The 13,972-nt window shown below is 49.4% G+C and overlaps 1 protein-coding gene across 1 annotated transcript in view; it reads left to right on the top strand.

The window, feature by feature from the left end:
- FBLN5 (fibulin 5) overlaps window positions 1-12,252 on the top strand; it is a 95,114-nt gene extending 82,862 nt beyond the window's left edge. The window contains exon 12 of the mRNA XM_068254579.1: window positions 9,749-12,252. Within this exon, the coding sequence (XP_068110680.1) occupies window positions 9,749-9,910 (162 nt within the window). The 3' untranslated portion in view covers window positions 9,911-12,252. The remainder of the gene's footprint in view (window positions 1-9,748) is intronic.
- The last annotated feature ends 1,720 nt before the right edge of the window (window positions 12,253-13,972 follow it).

Raw genomic sequence — 13,972 nt, 5'->3', positions numbered from 1 at the left:
GATCAGGTGGCACGCCGGGTACCATGCACGGCTCCTGGCATGTCATGTGACCCGGCACTGATCAGGTGGCACGCCGGGTGCCATGCACGGCTCCTGGCATGTCATGTGACCCGACACTGATCAGGTGGCACGCCGGGTACCATGCACGGCTCCTGGCATGTCATGTGACCCGGCACTGATCAGGTGGCACGCCGGGTACCATGCACGGCTCTTGGCATGTCATGTGACCCGACACTGATCAGGTGGCACGCCGGGTACCATGCACGGCTCCTGGCATGTCATGTGACCCGACACTGATCAGGCGGCACGCCGGGTGCCATGCACGGCTCCTGGCATGTCATGTGACCCGACACTGATCAGGTGGCACGCCGGGTACCATGCACGGCTCCTGGCATGTCATGTGACCCGACACTGATCAGGCGGCACGCCGGGTGCCATGCACGGCTCTTGGCATGTCATGTGACCCGACACTGATCAGGCGGCACGCCGGGTGCCATGCACGGCTCTTGGCATGTCATGTGACCCGGCACTGATCAGGTGGCACGCCGGGTGCCATGCACGGCTCCTGGCATGTCATGTGACCCGACACTGATCAGGTGGCACGCTGGGTGCCATGCACGGCTCCTGGCATGTCATGTGACCCAACACTGATCAGGCGGCACGCCGGGTGCCATCCATGGCTCCTGGCATGTCATGTGACCCGACACTGATCAGGTGGCACGCTGGGTGCCATGCACGGCTCCTGGCATGTCATGTGACCCGACACTGATCAGGCGGCATGCCGGGTGCCATGCATGGCTCCTCGCATGTCATGTGACCCGACACTGATCAGGCGGCACGCCGGGTGCCATGCACGGCTCCTGGCATGTCATGTGACCCGACACTGATCAGGTGGCACGCTGGGTGCCATGCACGGCTCCTGGCATGTCATGTGACTTGACACTGATCAGGCGGCACGCCGGGTGCCATGCACGGCTCCTGGCATGTCATGTGACCCGACACTGATCAGGCGGCACGCCGGGTGCCATGCACGGCTCCTGGCATGTCATGTGACCCGACACTGATCAGGAGGCACGCCGGGTGCCATGCACGGCTCCTGGCATGTCATGTGACCCGACACTGATCAGGCGGCACGCCGGGTGCCATCCACGGCTCCTGGCATGTCATGTGACCCGACACTGATCAGGCGGCACGCCGGGTACCATGCACGGCTCCTGGCATGTCATGTGACCCGACACTGATCAGGCGGCACGCCGGGTGCCATGCACGGCTCCTGGCATGTCATGTGACGCGACACTGATCAGGCGGCACGCCGGGTGCCATGCACGCCTCCTGGCATGTCATGTGACCCGACACTGATCAGGCGGCACGCCGGGTGCCATGCACGGCTCCTGGCATGTCATGTGACCCCACACTGATCAGGCGGCACGCCGGGTGCCATCCATGGCTCCTGGCATGTCATGTGACCCGACACTGATCAGGTGGCACGCTGGGTGCCATGCACGGCTCCTGGCATGTCATGTGACCCGACACTGATCAGGCGGCATGCCGGGTGCCATGCATGGCTCCTCGCATGTCATGTGACCCGACACTGATCAGGCGGCACGCCGGGTGCCATGCACGGCTCCTGGCATGTCATGTGACCCGACACTGATCAGGTGGCACGCTGGGTGCCATGCACGGCTCCTGGCATGTCATGTGACTTGACACTGATCAGGCGGCACGCCGGGTGCCATGCACGGCTCCTGGCATGTCATGTGACCCGACACTGATCAGGTGGCACGCTGGGTGCCATGCACGGCTCCTGGCATGTCATGTGAGTTGACACTGATCAGGCGGCACGCCGGGTGCCATGCACGGCTCCTGGCATGTCATGTGACCCGACACTGATCAGGCGGCACGCCGGGTGCCATGCACGGCTCCTGGCATGTCATGTGACCCGACACTGATCAGGAGGCACGCCGGGTGCCATGCACGGCTCCTGGCATGTCATGTGACCCGACACTGATCAGGCGGCACGCCGGGTGCCATCCACGGCTCCTGGCATGTCATGTGACCCGACACTGATCAGGCGGCACGCCGGGTACCATGCACGGCTCCTGGCATGTCATGTGACCCGACACTGATCAGGCGGCACGCCGGGTGCCATGCACGGCTCCTGGCATGTCATGTGACGCGACACTGATCAGGCGGCACGCCGGGTGCCATGCACGCCTCCTGGCATGTCATGTGACCCGACACTGATCAGGCGGCACGCCGGGTGCCATGCACGGCTCCTGGCATGTCATGTGACCCCACACTGATCAGGCGGCACGCCGGGTGCCATGCACGGCTCCTGGCATGTCATGTGACCCGACACTGATCAGGTGATACGCCGGGTGTCATGCACGGCTCCTGGCATGTCATGTGACCCCACACTGATCAGGCGGCACGCCGGGTGCCATCCACGGCTCCTGGCATCATTAATGGAGGACCTCAGAAAGCCGCTACGAGCTACAGGAAGGTTAGCAGACAGCACTGGACACTCAGTGACTTTTATTTTGCATGGGGGGGAGGCAGTGGCATAGCAATAGGGGTAGCAAAAGTTGTTACTACACCGGGGCCCCTGCACCAGAGGGGCCCACTGAGGGCAGTCCTTCATCCATCTCATTAGCTTTTCATTGGTGCTATATGTTGGTAATGAACACCTCTATAGGTACATTGAATAGTGGTAATCCTTAACAAACCGTTTCCTAACTCTGAATACACCTCTCAGACACAGCTGTCCTTGGCAGGTTTTGGGGCTTCATTTTACATGGGACCCTATGTAAAACTCGCAGCGGGGCCCCCAAGTCCCTTAGTTACACCACTGGGGGAGGTTTGTGTTTTTACATGTATGCGGCACCAGGTGAGCCCGCCAGTGCCAGTTACCGGGGACTTTGCTGTATCTCACTTCCTACATAGAACACTACATTGCAAAAAAAGTTGTAATACTGGATGTGACCGCAGTACAGCCCTATTACACACTCTGTACACAAAATATTACACCTCGTACGTGACCTGACCACAGTGCAGTGTCATTCAGCTGTGTACACACACCAGATCTAGGTCAGATTTTGGATGAGGCAGCAATAAAGACCTCCTTCTAGCCTTCATACAGCAGCTGCCAACACTCCCCTATGAGTGGGCAAGACATTCTACCTGCCGGATCATCTCGCCAAGCGAAGCCTGACCCCATTGCTCTCCATCTCTCTCTTTGACCGTACCGTTCGGTCACATTGTGCGTCATCTCGCTGCCCCCTATATAGAAACGGAAGGTTCGCTAGCCTTCAGGCTATGAACGTGTCTGTACAGCAGTCATGCCATGTACTGTCAGGTGGCATGGCTGCCACGTAACAGTACGTGGCAAGAAACCTGTTAGTAAGAAACCTGTTGGTGCTGGACCTTGTAGTAAACTATATCCACAAATCCATAAATCCAAATTAGGGTCTGCACACACACACAGGTTAACAAACAAGACATTTTTATTGTGCAGTTACATAGACATCTGACCGTCACTGCGACGATCATTTCGTGGTCCTCAGAGGATCCCCTTTATCAAGGTAATATGACAGACAGTTGTGCACATTGTACTACTGTCTGTCATATTGCCTTGATAAAGTGGTACCCCGAAAGGATCCTCAAAGTGATGGTCAGATGCCTATGCAACTGCACAATAAAACGAATTGTTTCTGTCAACCTGTGTGTGCATGTGCGAACCTTGATTTGGATTTATGGCATGTACTGTCTCTGCTGGTGACCGCAATCTAAAGTGTGTATGAGGGTTTCCACTGTGAGCATTGTAGGGGGCTACAGGTGTACTTTTAAAGGGAAGGTCCAAGCAAAATAAAAAAATGAGTTCCACTTACCTGGTGCTTCTACCAGCCCCATGCAGCCATCCTGTGCCCTCGTAGTCACTCACTGCTGCTCCAGTCCCCCGCTGGCAGCTTGCCGACCTCGGAGGTCGGTGGGCCGCATTGCATACATTTCTACGCATTCCCGCTAGCGCAGGAACATTAACACATACAATTTTACGCATGACTGGTACTATGCGTAAAAATGTACGCATAGTACCAGTAACACGTAAAAATGTATGTGTTAATGTTCCTGCGCTAGTGGGAATGCGTAAAAACGTACGCAATGCGGCCCGCCGACCTCCGAGGTCGGCAAGCTGCCAGCGGGGGACTGGAGCAGCAGTGAGTGACTACGAGGGCACAGGATGGCTGCATGGGGCTGGTAGAAGCACCAGGTAAGTGGAACTCATTTTTAATTTTACTTTGACCTTCCCTTTAATGGTGTGTTTCAAAAAGTCCCAACATGACAGTACCACAGGTGTGATCATAATATCGTACCTCCCAACTTTTTGAGATCAGGGAAAAGGGACCCCTGCCACACCTCTAATCATGCCCCCGATACACCCCTAGTCACATATATTATAAAGATTTCATAAAAAAAATATGTTGTTTTATAATTCAAACCACACAGGTCCATTCTATTCTGTTTCATTTTCCTTCATACATACAGTATATTTAAAGGGATACTGTAGGGGGTCGGGGGGAAAATGAGCTGAACTTACCCGGGGCTTCTAATGGTCCCCCACAGACATCCTGTGCCCGCGCAGCCGCTCACCGAGGCTCCGGCCCCGCCTCCAGTTCACTTCTGGAATTTCTGACTTTAAAGTCAGAAAACCACTGCGCCTGCGTTGCCGTGTTCTCGCTCCCGCTGATGTCATCAAGAGCGCACAGCGCAGGCCCAGTATGGTCTGTGCCTGCGCAGTACACTCCTGGTGACATCAGCGGGAGCGAGGACACGGCAACGCAGGCGCAGTGGTTTTCTGACTTTAAAGTCAGAAATTCCAGAAGTGAACCGGAGGCGGGGCCGGAGCATTGGGGAGTGGCTGCACCAACACAGGATGTCTGCGGGGGAACCGTTCGAAGCCCCGGGTAAGTTCAGCTCATTTTCCCCCGACCCCCCCTACAGTATCCCTTTAAGGTGGCCACACGCGATACAACAAAATGATCCGATTTTACGGCAATTCGATAGAAACTATTGGATCTCCCCAAAAAATCGAAAGCTTTTTTTTTTTTTTTCATTCGACTGAAAAATCCGATCGGATATCCCGTTTTTTATTGATCCAGAATGCCAGATATTTTTCTTCAATCTTTCTAAAGATTGCATGGTGTGTGTTAGACTGTCAATTTATTAATATACATACCCAAGCAATTTTCTCAGAGCTTCCAATCATTTTTATCATAATTGGGGAAAAATTTAACACAGGTGTATGGTACATTGGTCATATTTTTGAAATGTTACAATCCGTCAGAAAAATTGATTGCAATTCTTAAATTGAACAGATATTTAAAAATTGTATGGTGTGTGGCCACCTTTACACAGATTGATACATCAGTCCTGAAAGAGGAACAAATGAGGAAGAAAGAGTGACAGGGTTCCCAAAGAGGGACAGTTGGGAGCTATGATAGTTCTGTTACTCTATACATAGAACACTACTGTTCCAACTTTGCCAGGGCCGGTTCTCTCATGTAGCAAGGTGAAACATTTGCATCAGGCACAGAAATTAAAGCGGCGGCATGTTTGTACTGTGTTTACACTAACAGCATGCAGTCAGAGTAGGAGGAGAAGTAAGAGGAGAGTGAGATGAAGAGGTCATCATTAGGGAAAAGCAGCTTGTTGTGCTGTGTGAGGAGTCTGACAGTGAGTGAGGAGAAGGGAGGCAGGGGAGCAGCAGTGTTTCATTGGACTTGCACAGCAGAAGGGAGGAGGTGGCACTGCTGTCCTGACTGAGGAGGAATGGAGTGGCTGAAAGTGAACAGTTTGTTTGTCAGACTCACAGCCAGCCAGTGTACTATTGTGTTGAGCTGCAGCATGTCATGTGAGAACATTAAATGAAGCAGAGTAAATTGTAGAGTGCTGTATGATCATCCCAAATCAGGAGGGGGGGGGGGGGGGAGGGATTTTTTCTTGCAAGTTTCCCTCAGGCAGCAAAAAGTTTAGAACCGGCCCTGAACTTTGCCTGACCACTTGATGCATCTGTAATCCATTTCTATGAGGCTCCATGCATACAACACTTTGCCTACACCATGGTTTGTACTTTACTCACCAGTAGGTGGCAGCACTGGCTTTCAGATCTCTCTGCCTGTGTGTGACCAGGACTCCCCCTAGAACTGGACAGATAAACTTGTAACATAGGCCATATATTGTTATCAGTGTTTTTCTTTCCGTTCACTTTTGAGCGGCGGGTATAAGTGATGAGTTTTCCATATGTTCAGAGCCTATAAATATCACAGGTATTGCAGCGTCTGACGTGCAGTTTTTATAGGTCGGTAAATAACCCTTGTTTGGATAGAAATAGTTTTTACCGGTTTGATATATTGTAGATTGTGGGAAGAGGAACAGCTTGACGTGAGCAGCGTGCACATCCGTGTGCGCTGTATGTGCTTCGTGCAATATATGTTGCGTGCAGAACACGGAAGGCACGGCATGTTGTGGCGCCGGCGCTGTCTGCGGAATCACGTGACCAGCTGCGTCCTTGCAGTATAATTATAATGTGCCAATTCATTCTGAGTCTGATTGTGGAAGGACCCCTCCAGCTAAAAGTAAGCAGTTAAAATCTGACAGAACTGACAAGTGTTGGACTAGTCCATCTCCTCATGAGGGGGGGGGAGGGGTGTTCTCATATCCCAACTTTTTGAGATGAGAAAGAGGGACACTTAAGCCCCACCCCTGCCATACCACTGACCACGCCATCATCACACCCCTAGTCACGCATACCATAAAGATTCCATAAGAAAAATGTTTGTTTTATAATTCAAACCATGCTGAACTATCCTAGTTCATTTTCCTTCATAGTAACATTTTAATATTAGTAATATATGAATTTAAAGGACTTACGAGGCGAGATAAAAAAAAAAAAAAAGTTAATTACCTGAAGCAAATTTTGAATGCACGGAGGACGCCATCCGCGCCGTTACGCCGGGTCCCCACTGCTCAATAGCCCCTCGGGCTGCTCCCGACCCCACAGCCCGGGTCGAGCTCTCATGCCTGCTGTAAAATGGCCGCCGGAGTTGGCCATGGCTGCGCAGTCCGCATAGACGCGAGTGCGGCTGCGCAGCTCTAGTGCCTCCCCTCCCGATCCATGCTACAGGCTGTCTCCTATGCGGACTGCGCAGTCGCCTTCGGCGGCCATTTTACCTGTGGCATGAGAGCCCGGCCCAGGGGGCTATTGAGCAGCGGGGACCTGGCGGAACGGTGTGGATGGCGTCCTCCGTGCATTCAAATTTGCTGCAGGTAATTAAGTTTTTTTTTTTTTTTTTTAAATCTCACCTCGTAAGTGCTTTTAAAGCGGTGTTCCCCAACCCTCAGGGCCCACCAACAGTGCATGTTTTGTGGAAATCCACAGAGGTAGCTAATCAGCTCTGCTGAGGCGCTAACTACCTCACCTGTGCATATTTGTGGTTTTCTGCATAAGGGCTGGTTCAGACGGGCGTTTTTGTGGCGTTTAACGCAGCGTTTCAGACGCAGCGTTTTTTGGGATCTACTGCCATCCCATGCAAGTGAATGGGAGCGTTTAGAGCTGGCTTTTGCAGGCTTTTATGAAAGCCTGGCAGTAGATCCCAGCGTTGCGTCTAGTCTCAAAAGCAACATGCTGCTTTCAGAGGCAGTAAACGCGAGGAAACAATAGCAGAGACCAGAACTGCTAGCCTTGAAAGCTTTTCAAAAGCTTTCAAAAGCTAGCTTTTAAACGCTGGCGTTTAAACGCTGGCGTTTGAACGCAATGCCAAGCAAAAGCTCAGCAGACGCCCATGTGAACCAGCCCTAACATGTACTGTTGGTGGGCCTTGAGGACAGGGTTGGGGAACTCTGCTTTAAAGGATGGGAATAAAGTTTACAGTCAATCGAGCACATTTTTTAGTAGAGAAATCTATATATATTTACATAGAAAGAGGGACAAATGAGGAGGAAAGAGCGACAGAGGGAGCTAAGGTTTTCTCAGGGCTTTCTTTGTTTTCGAAAGCATTTTCTGAATGGCAGTTTAACTGCCAAAATAGTAAGATACCAGCCAGTCCAGCTTCCTTTTTTTTCACTGAAGTGGTCCTATAATCTCAAGATTACTTTTCCCGTCATTGGTGGCACAGGATTAACCCCTTGGCTTCTTACGTCTTTTTGGGACTCTGGCAGTGCCAGTTTTCACTGAAATTCCTGACTTTTGTCCCATCCACTAAATATGGCCAATGCGATGCTAGTAATTGTATATAGCTTGGAAATGGACCAATCCAAAGAGACAGGAAGTGAATTTGATTGGCCCAATTCCAAGCTGCATACAAATTGCATTAAACTGGCATGCTACTTGTAATTATGACCCATCTCTACTGCCCACCCCGAGAAGTACCTCCTGCAGTGGCAAAGCTAAGGAGCTTTGGGCCCCGTTGCAAGTTCTACATGGGGCCCCCCAAGCACTCTATACATAACAATTGATACGGCGCACCAGAATCTGCCAAGGACAACCACAGTGTCAGAGGTGCAAGTAGGGGATGGGGAACAGCTTGTTATTGATCATTACTATTCAAAGCACCTATAGTGGTGATTATTACCAGCACAGGCCCAATTAGGAGCTAATACTGCGGATGAGGGAGGGCCCCACTGTCCTCCCACTGTACTATATAAAACTCATGAAATCTAAGTAGGGGAGCCCTTTGTTCTGGCCGCTGTAGGAGTGTATAGCAGGGATCTCGTCTCGGGAATCTCGCCTACCGCCATATTGCTTTTCAGCAGCTAGAGATTGCGTCTGAGCAGTGGCGTAGCAGTAGGGGGATGCTGAGGTTCCAACTGCACCGTGGGCCCTGGGCCAGAGGGGGCCCCGTATTAGCTCTTTATTAGTAGTGGGCTGGTAATGATCACATCTACAGATGCAGTAATCGTTAAACTGTTCCCTCTCCCCTTCTTGGACACTGTGGTTGCCCTTGGCAGGTTTTGGTGCGCCATATCAATTGTTATGTATTCACTGCTGGGGGGGGGGGGGGGGCATAGCTCCTTAGCAATGCCACTACCTCTGAGTCTCTGGAACAATGTTTAGGACAAGATAACAAAGCAAGACACTACACGTGTCATGTAATCACAGTTGTCTAATATTTATAGTAAATGTTGGACAAAAATATTTTCCTTAAAGCGGATCCGAGATGAAAAACTAACTAGAACGAGTAACTTGTCTATAAATCTTATCTAAAGTTTAGATAGTTTACACAGCAAATCTAGCTGCCAACAGCTTAAACAGAATATGATTATTTCTTCCTGTGATGCGACAGCAGCCATCTTCTGCTTTCATTACACACAGGCAAGCTGCTCTGCATCTCCAGCCCTCAGCCTGTGAAAACTTCACTCCCCTCTCATCCTCCCTCCTCCCCTCTGCCTCTTAAATCTCTGGCTAGTAACACCTCCTCCTCCTGCCCAGACTGAGCTCCCATAAGTCCTTGCTACATGGGTCTCGGAGTGCCTAGGCGCTGGAGGAGCTGTGGGCGAGGCATGGATGGACCGCCATGGTCGGTGATGGGTGGGGGTGCAGCGGCTGTGGCTGGTCTGGGTTGGAGTTACCTCCGACCTGTAGAATTCCCATAATGCTCTCTGTACATCCTGAGTAGTTTCTTACGTGGTCATGACTGACCAATCAGGAATCAGCACTGCATCTAAATTTTGCTTTTGTTTTTTCTCTGTGCAGCAAACGGGCCCTATCAGTGCTACGCTGGTGATGACGCGACCCATCAAAGGACCACGCGACCTCATCCTGGACCTGGAGATGGTCTCCGTCAACACCGTGGTCAACTTCAGAGGCAGCTCCATCATCCGGTTGAGGCTATTTGTGTCTCCCTATTCATTCTGAGCCAGCTTTTATTAATGTGATGACATCACTCCCCTTTCCTGGTGCGCAGGCTCGTTAGTTACTGACCTAAAATGGGAACCCCTCCTCCAGATGTCCTTTATATGTTGCCAACAGTTTCGGACGTTAAATCCCGGTTCATACCAATGCGAGGTCTGTAGATATAAGATAGCCAATCGCAGTGCACATGCGGGGGACATCCTGCCCTTAATTTACTGTCTCTCCAAATCTATGTAGAAATCCTAAGCCAGCTTCAATTGGATGCCTTATTTTCTGTAGAATATATGGTGCTAGTCTACTTTAGAGGTGCCAGCAGGAAACCACATAGGGAAATTCAGCTAACGTGATTGGGTGGACGGAATCCTCTGGAACTGCTGGTTTTCAATAGGTTGTAGTAAACTACGCCCACACTTTTTAGCCAATCACAACGCTTCGTGCTGTAAGAGGGTGCTGTGATTGGAGAACTGTTCCCTATGAGGTTTCCTGCTGGATCACCCATATTGACCACTTTATTTAGTTCTAATGAGGTGGCGGTAATACCTAGACTCTTGTCAGTACCGGTAGTCCTGTACTCAGTTGACACCCATTATGCAGATGTTAACGGTTTGGATGGAGGTGTGAACTGTCTTTAAAATGGGAGGGGGCTTTTGACACTATTCATCATCAACACAAAGTATCGTTTTATCAACTTTTTACAGACCTTTTAAAGATGATACTCTCCTTCAGCCAGGCAATGAAACCAATAGCATCTGCATAATGAGTGGCAATTACCTAGACTATTAGCTGGGTGGAGTAACAGATAACCTGTAGTTATAAGTGTCTGGCTATTCTCTCCACCTCATTAGAAATACACAAATTGCTCAGTGATGCCTAGTACACACCATGCAATTTCCTGTCAGATAGACGTGACGAATCGATTATTCCCAACAGATCCCATCTGATTTCCAATCATTTTTCTCATTGTTTTTTTTCAATCACTTCTATACAAAATTGACCAGAAAAACGACTGGAAATCACATCGGACCTGTCGGAAATAATCGATTTCGACCAGTCTATCTGATGGGAAATTGCATGGTGGTAATACCAGGCATAAGGGTGGTAAATAGGGATAGCCAGTGAGATGCTAATCATGCTAGCTTGCATGCAAATTTCATGCAAACAACAAGCAATTAGGAGTTGGTCCAATCAAACCTCCCAGGAAGTCATTCGACTGGCCCAATTTCAAGCTGCATATCATTTTTATTAAATACCCCCATCCCACTTTGCATCCGCTACCTGGGTCATATTGGAATATAGAGGGATTGCGGAGAGCTTGGTGAATGAAGAGTTGAGTGATTGCTGGTTCATGCACTTATTAGAGACAACGCTATCTGTGGGGGCTGCATGTGGCTGCAACCACTCAAGCGCTAATTCACACATTGCCAAGCAATCCTTGCCATGTTCTGATTTGACCCAGGTCAAGATTACGAGCAATGCCACCTTATAGCAAATCCTTCCAGCTCTTCTCTGTATTGCTGTAAAGATGAATTATTTAGCCAGTGTTTGCCCATTGTAAAATCTTTCCTCCCCCTGATTTACATTCTGAAATGTATCACTGGTGGCGGCATCTTTAGTCCTGTCAGGTGCATCTCTGAGGAATGTTTTTCTGAGAATTTCGAAGTTAGTGAACATAATGCCTGGTCTCCCAGAATGCTCTGGGAGGAGAATTAGGCATAGCTAAACAGCCTAGACTAAGCATCACTTGGGGGGCGGAGCTACATACCAATATACAGAAGCATAAAGATATAGGAAGTGTTTCTGATGCTGAAACCAGGAAAATTACCATAAAAGTGGGTATCCTGAATAATTGACTGCATTTTACTATATGTCACTACAGGGCCTCTTTAAGGGCTAAAATTCATTTTCATAAAATAATGAATCGCCATATTAATTATAATATTGTCCAAAAACAAAATCAAATGGTAAGGCTCGGTTCACATTAGCTTTTATCAGCGGATCCAGCCGGACGGTTCCGACAACTGAAGGTTTTGCAGCAAAATAGGAACCATTGAAAACGGCCGTTTTACAGCACACTGGCTGTAAAAATGGACCATTTTCCTGGATCCGTACGGCCCGATCTGCAAAAACCGCTGATGTGAACGGGGCCTAACTGAATAGCGTATGGCCAGCTTGACGCCGTCCACCCACCCTGTGAATTTTGTCGCACCAGGAAAGGGGTCTTTATTTAAGCAATACACATTTTTGAATGTTTTTGTTTACTTTTGAAACCGAAAATTGAATTTTTTTTAAAAAACTGCCTTTTTTTGTGAATTTCAGTAAATAAAATGTTTTGGAAATACAACAAAGACTAACTTCCTCTAATCGCGTTGTCCCAACACCGGGAAGATCTGATGTCAGGTAGCGATGGTCAGTGGGATGGTAATCATTTAGAGTTGATGCAAATGTTATGTAAAGTTATGCAGCTTGGATTCGGACAGGTCAAATAGTTGAAGATTTTGATTGGTCCAATTCCGAGGTGCATAAAATGAATATTTTTGATTCTTCAGGTTTCCTTTAAAGAGAACCCGTACAAAAAAAAAAGCCTGCTGGGGATACTTCCCTTGGGAGGGGGACGCCTCCCAATGAGGCTTTCCCGTCCTCTGTAGTTTTGGGGAATCCAGCGCTGGCTTCCCCGAAAACCTCCTCTGACAAGCTTGACAAGCGTGCGCAGGTGTGGGCAATATTTACCTGCCACGATCAGGTAAGTATCACTTCTGTTTTTTGGCACCAACTCTGTATCCCTTTAAACATAAGCAACACCATTTGCCTGGCTGTCTTGCTGATCCTCTGCCTCTAATACTTCTAGCCATAGTCCCTGAACAAGCATGCAACAGATCAGGTGTTTGACATCATTATCAGATTTGACAAGATAAGCTGCATGCGTGTTTCTGGTGTTATTCAGACACTACTGCAGCCAAATAGATCAGCAGGGCTGCCAGGCAACTGGTATTGTTTAACAGGAAGTAAATATGGCAGCTTCCATATCCTTCTCGCATCAGGTTCCCTTTAAAGTTGTTCTTTTTTTTCCTTTTCCAAATATTGTTCCACCTCAGAACATACAAACCACCCCCCCCCCCCCCCCCAGGTTTTTTCCAAGACAAGACAGTCTGACTGCAGTGCAAACAATAAAAGTAATGGGGGGGGGGGGGGTGTCAGCATCTGACTGTGGGGGGTCCGTAGATAGCCGGATGTGTCCTGTTTGGAGGGTCCCGGTCGCCCGTCTCTGTACATTCCTGGCCAGGGGTGTCAGGGATCAGCGCTAGGTTACCGATTCTGTGACTGATGGAATGACGGATGTAACTTGCATACAATGGACAAGATGTTACCGGATGAAAGAAGGACTTTGTTGTCAGGATGATGGGAGGACAGCGTGGTGACCCCCACAAGTGACATGGTGGCCTGTGGTCGGGGGTGAAGGGACACCAGCAGGTCCCAGTCTGTGATTGTTATAATGAGTAATACAGACAAACGTATGTCTATAATAGACTAGACATTAGATTGAATAAAAACACTGAGATTAACTAAAATCTATTAAAAAAAAATGGCAATGTATTGGCAGATCGACCAAGAGACAAATCTCTCTCTGATCAAATCCGATAGGAAAGAGACTCTGCCCATACACCGCAGGCCGATTCCCAATCAATTCCATGCTGAAATCGTTCGAGAATCGGCCTTGTGACGCCGCATACGCTGCTGTATGTGGATTGCGGATGGAGCCTGGAGCCAGCAGTGGACGCGAACAGGTAGAGTATACTGCACTGGACGGCACATTTTACATTAAGGTGCCCATACATTAGAACGATTATGGGCAGATTCGACTGAGAGAAAAATATATCTCTAATCGAATCTGATTAGAGATAAATTTGTCTGTAGTCGAATCTGCCCATACACTACAGGACGATTTCCGTCTGATTTCAGCATGAAATCATCAAGGAATCGGCTGAGCCGCTGCGTCCGCCCCGCCGCTGCCCCCAAAATGTATAAATGTATGCAGTGTGTAGTGCATTTATACATTACCTGTCCTGT

This window comes from Hyperolius riggenbachi, chromosome 9 (assembly GCF_040937935.1).
Source record: "Hyperolius riggenbachi isolate aHypRig1 chromosome 9, aHypRig1.pri, whole genome shotgun sequence".
Taxonomy (NCBI): Eukaryota; Metazoa; Chordata; class Amphibia; order Anura; family Hyperoliidae; genus Hyperolius; species Hyperolius riggenbachi.
This window is presented reverse-complemented; position numbering and strand designations above follow the sequence as displayed.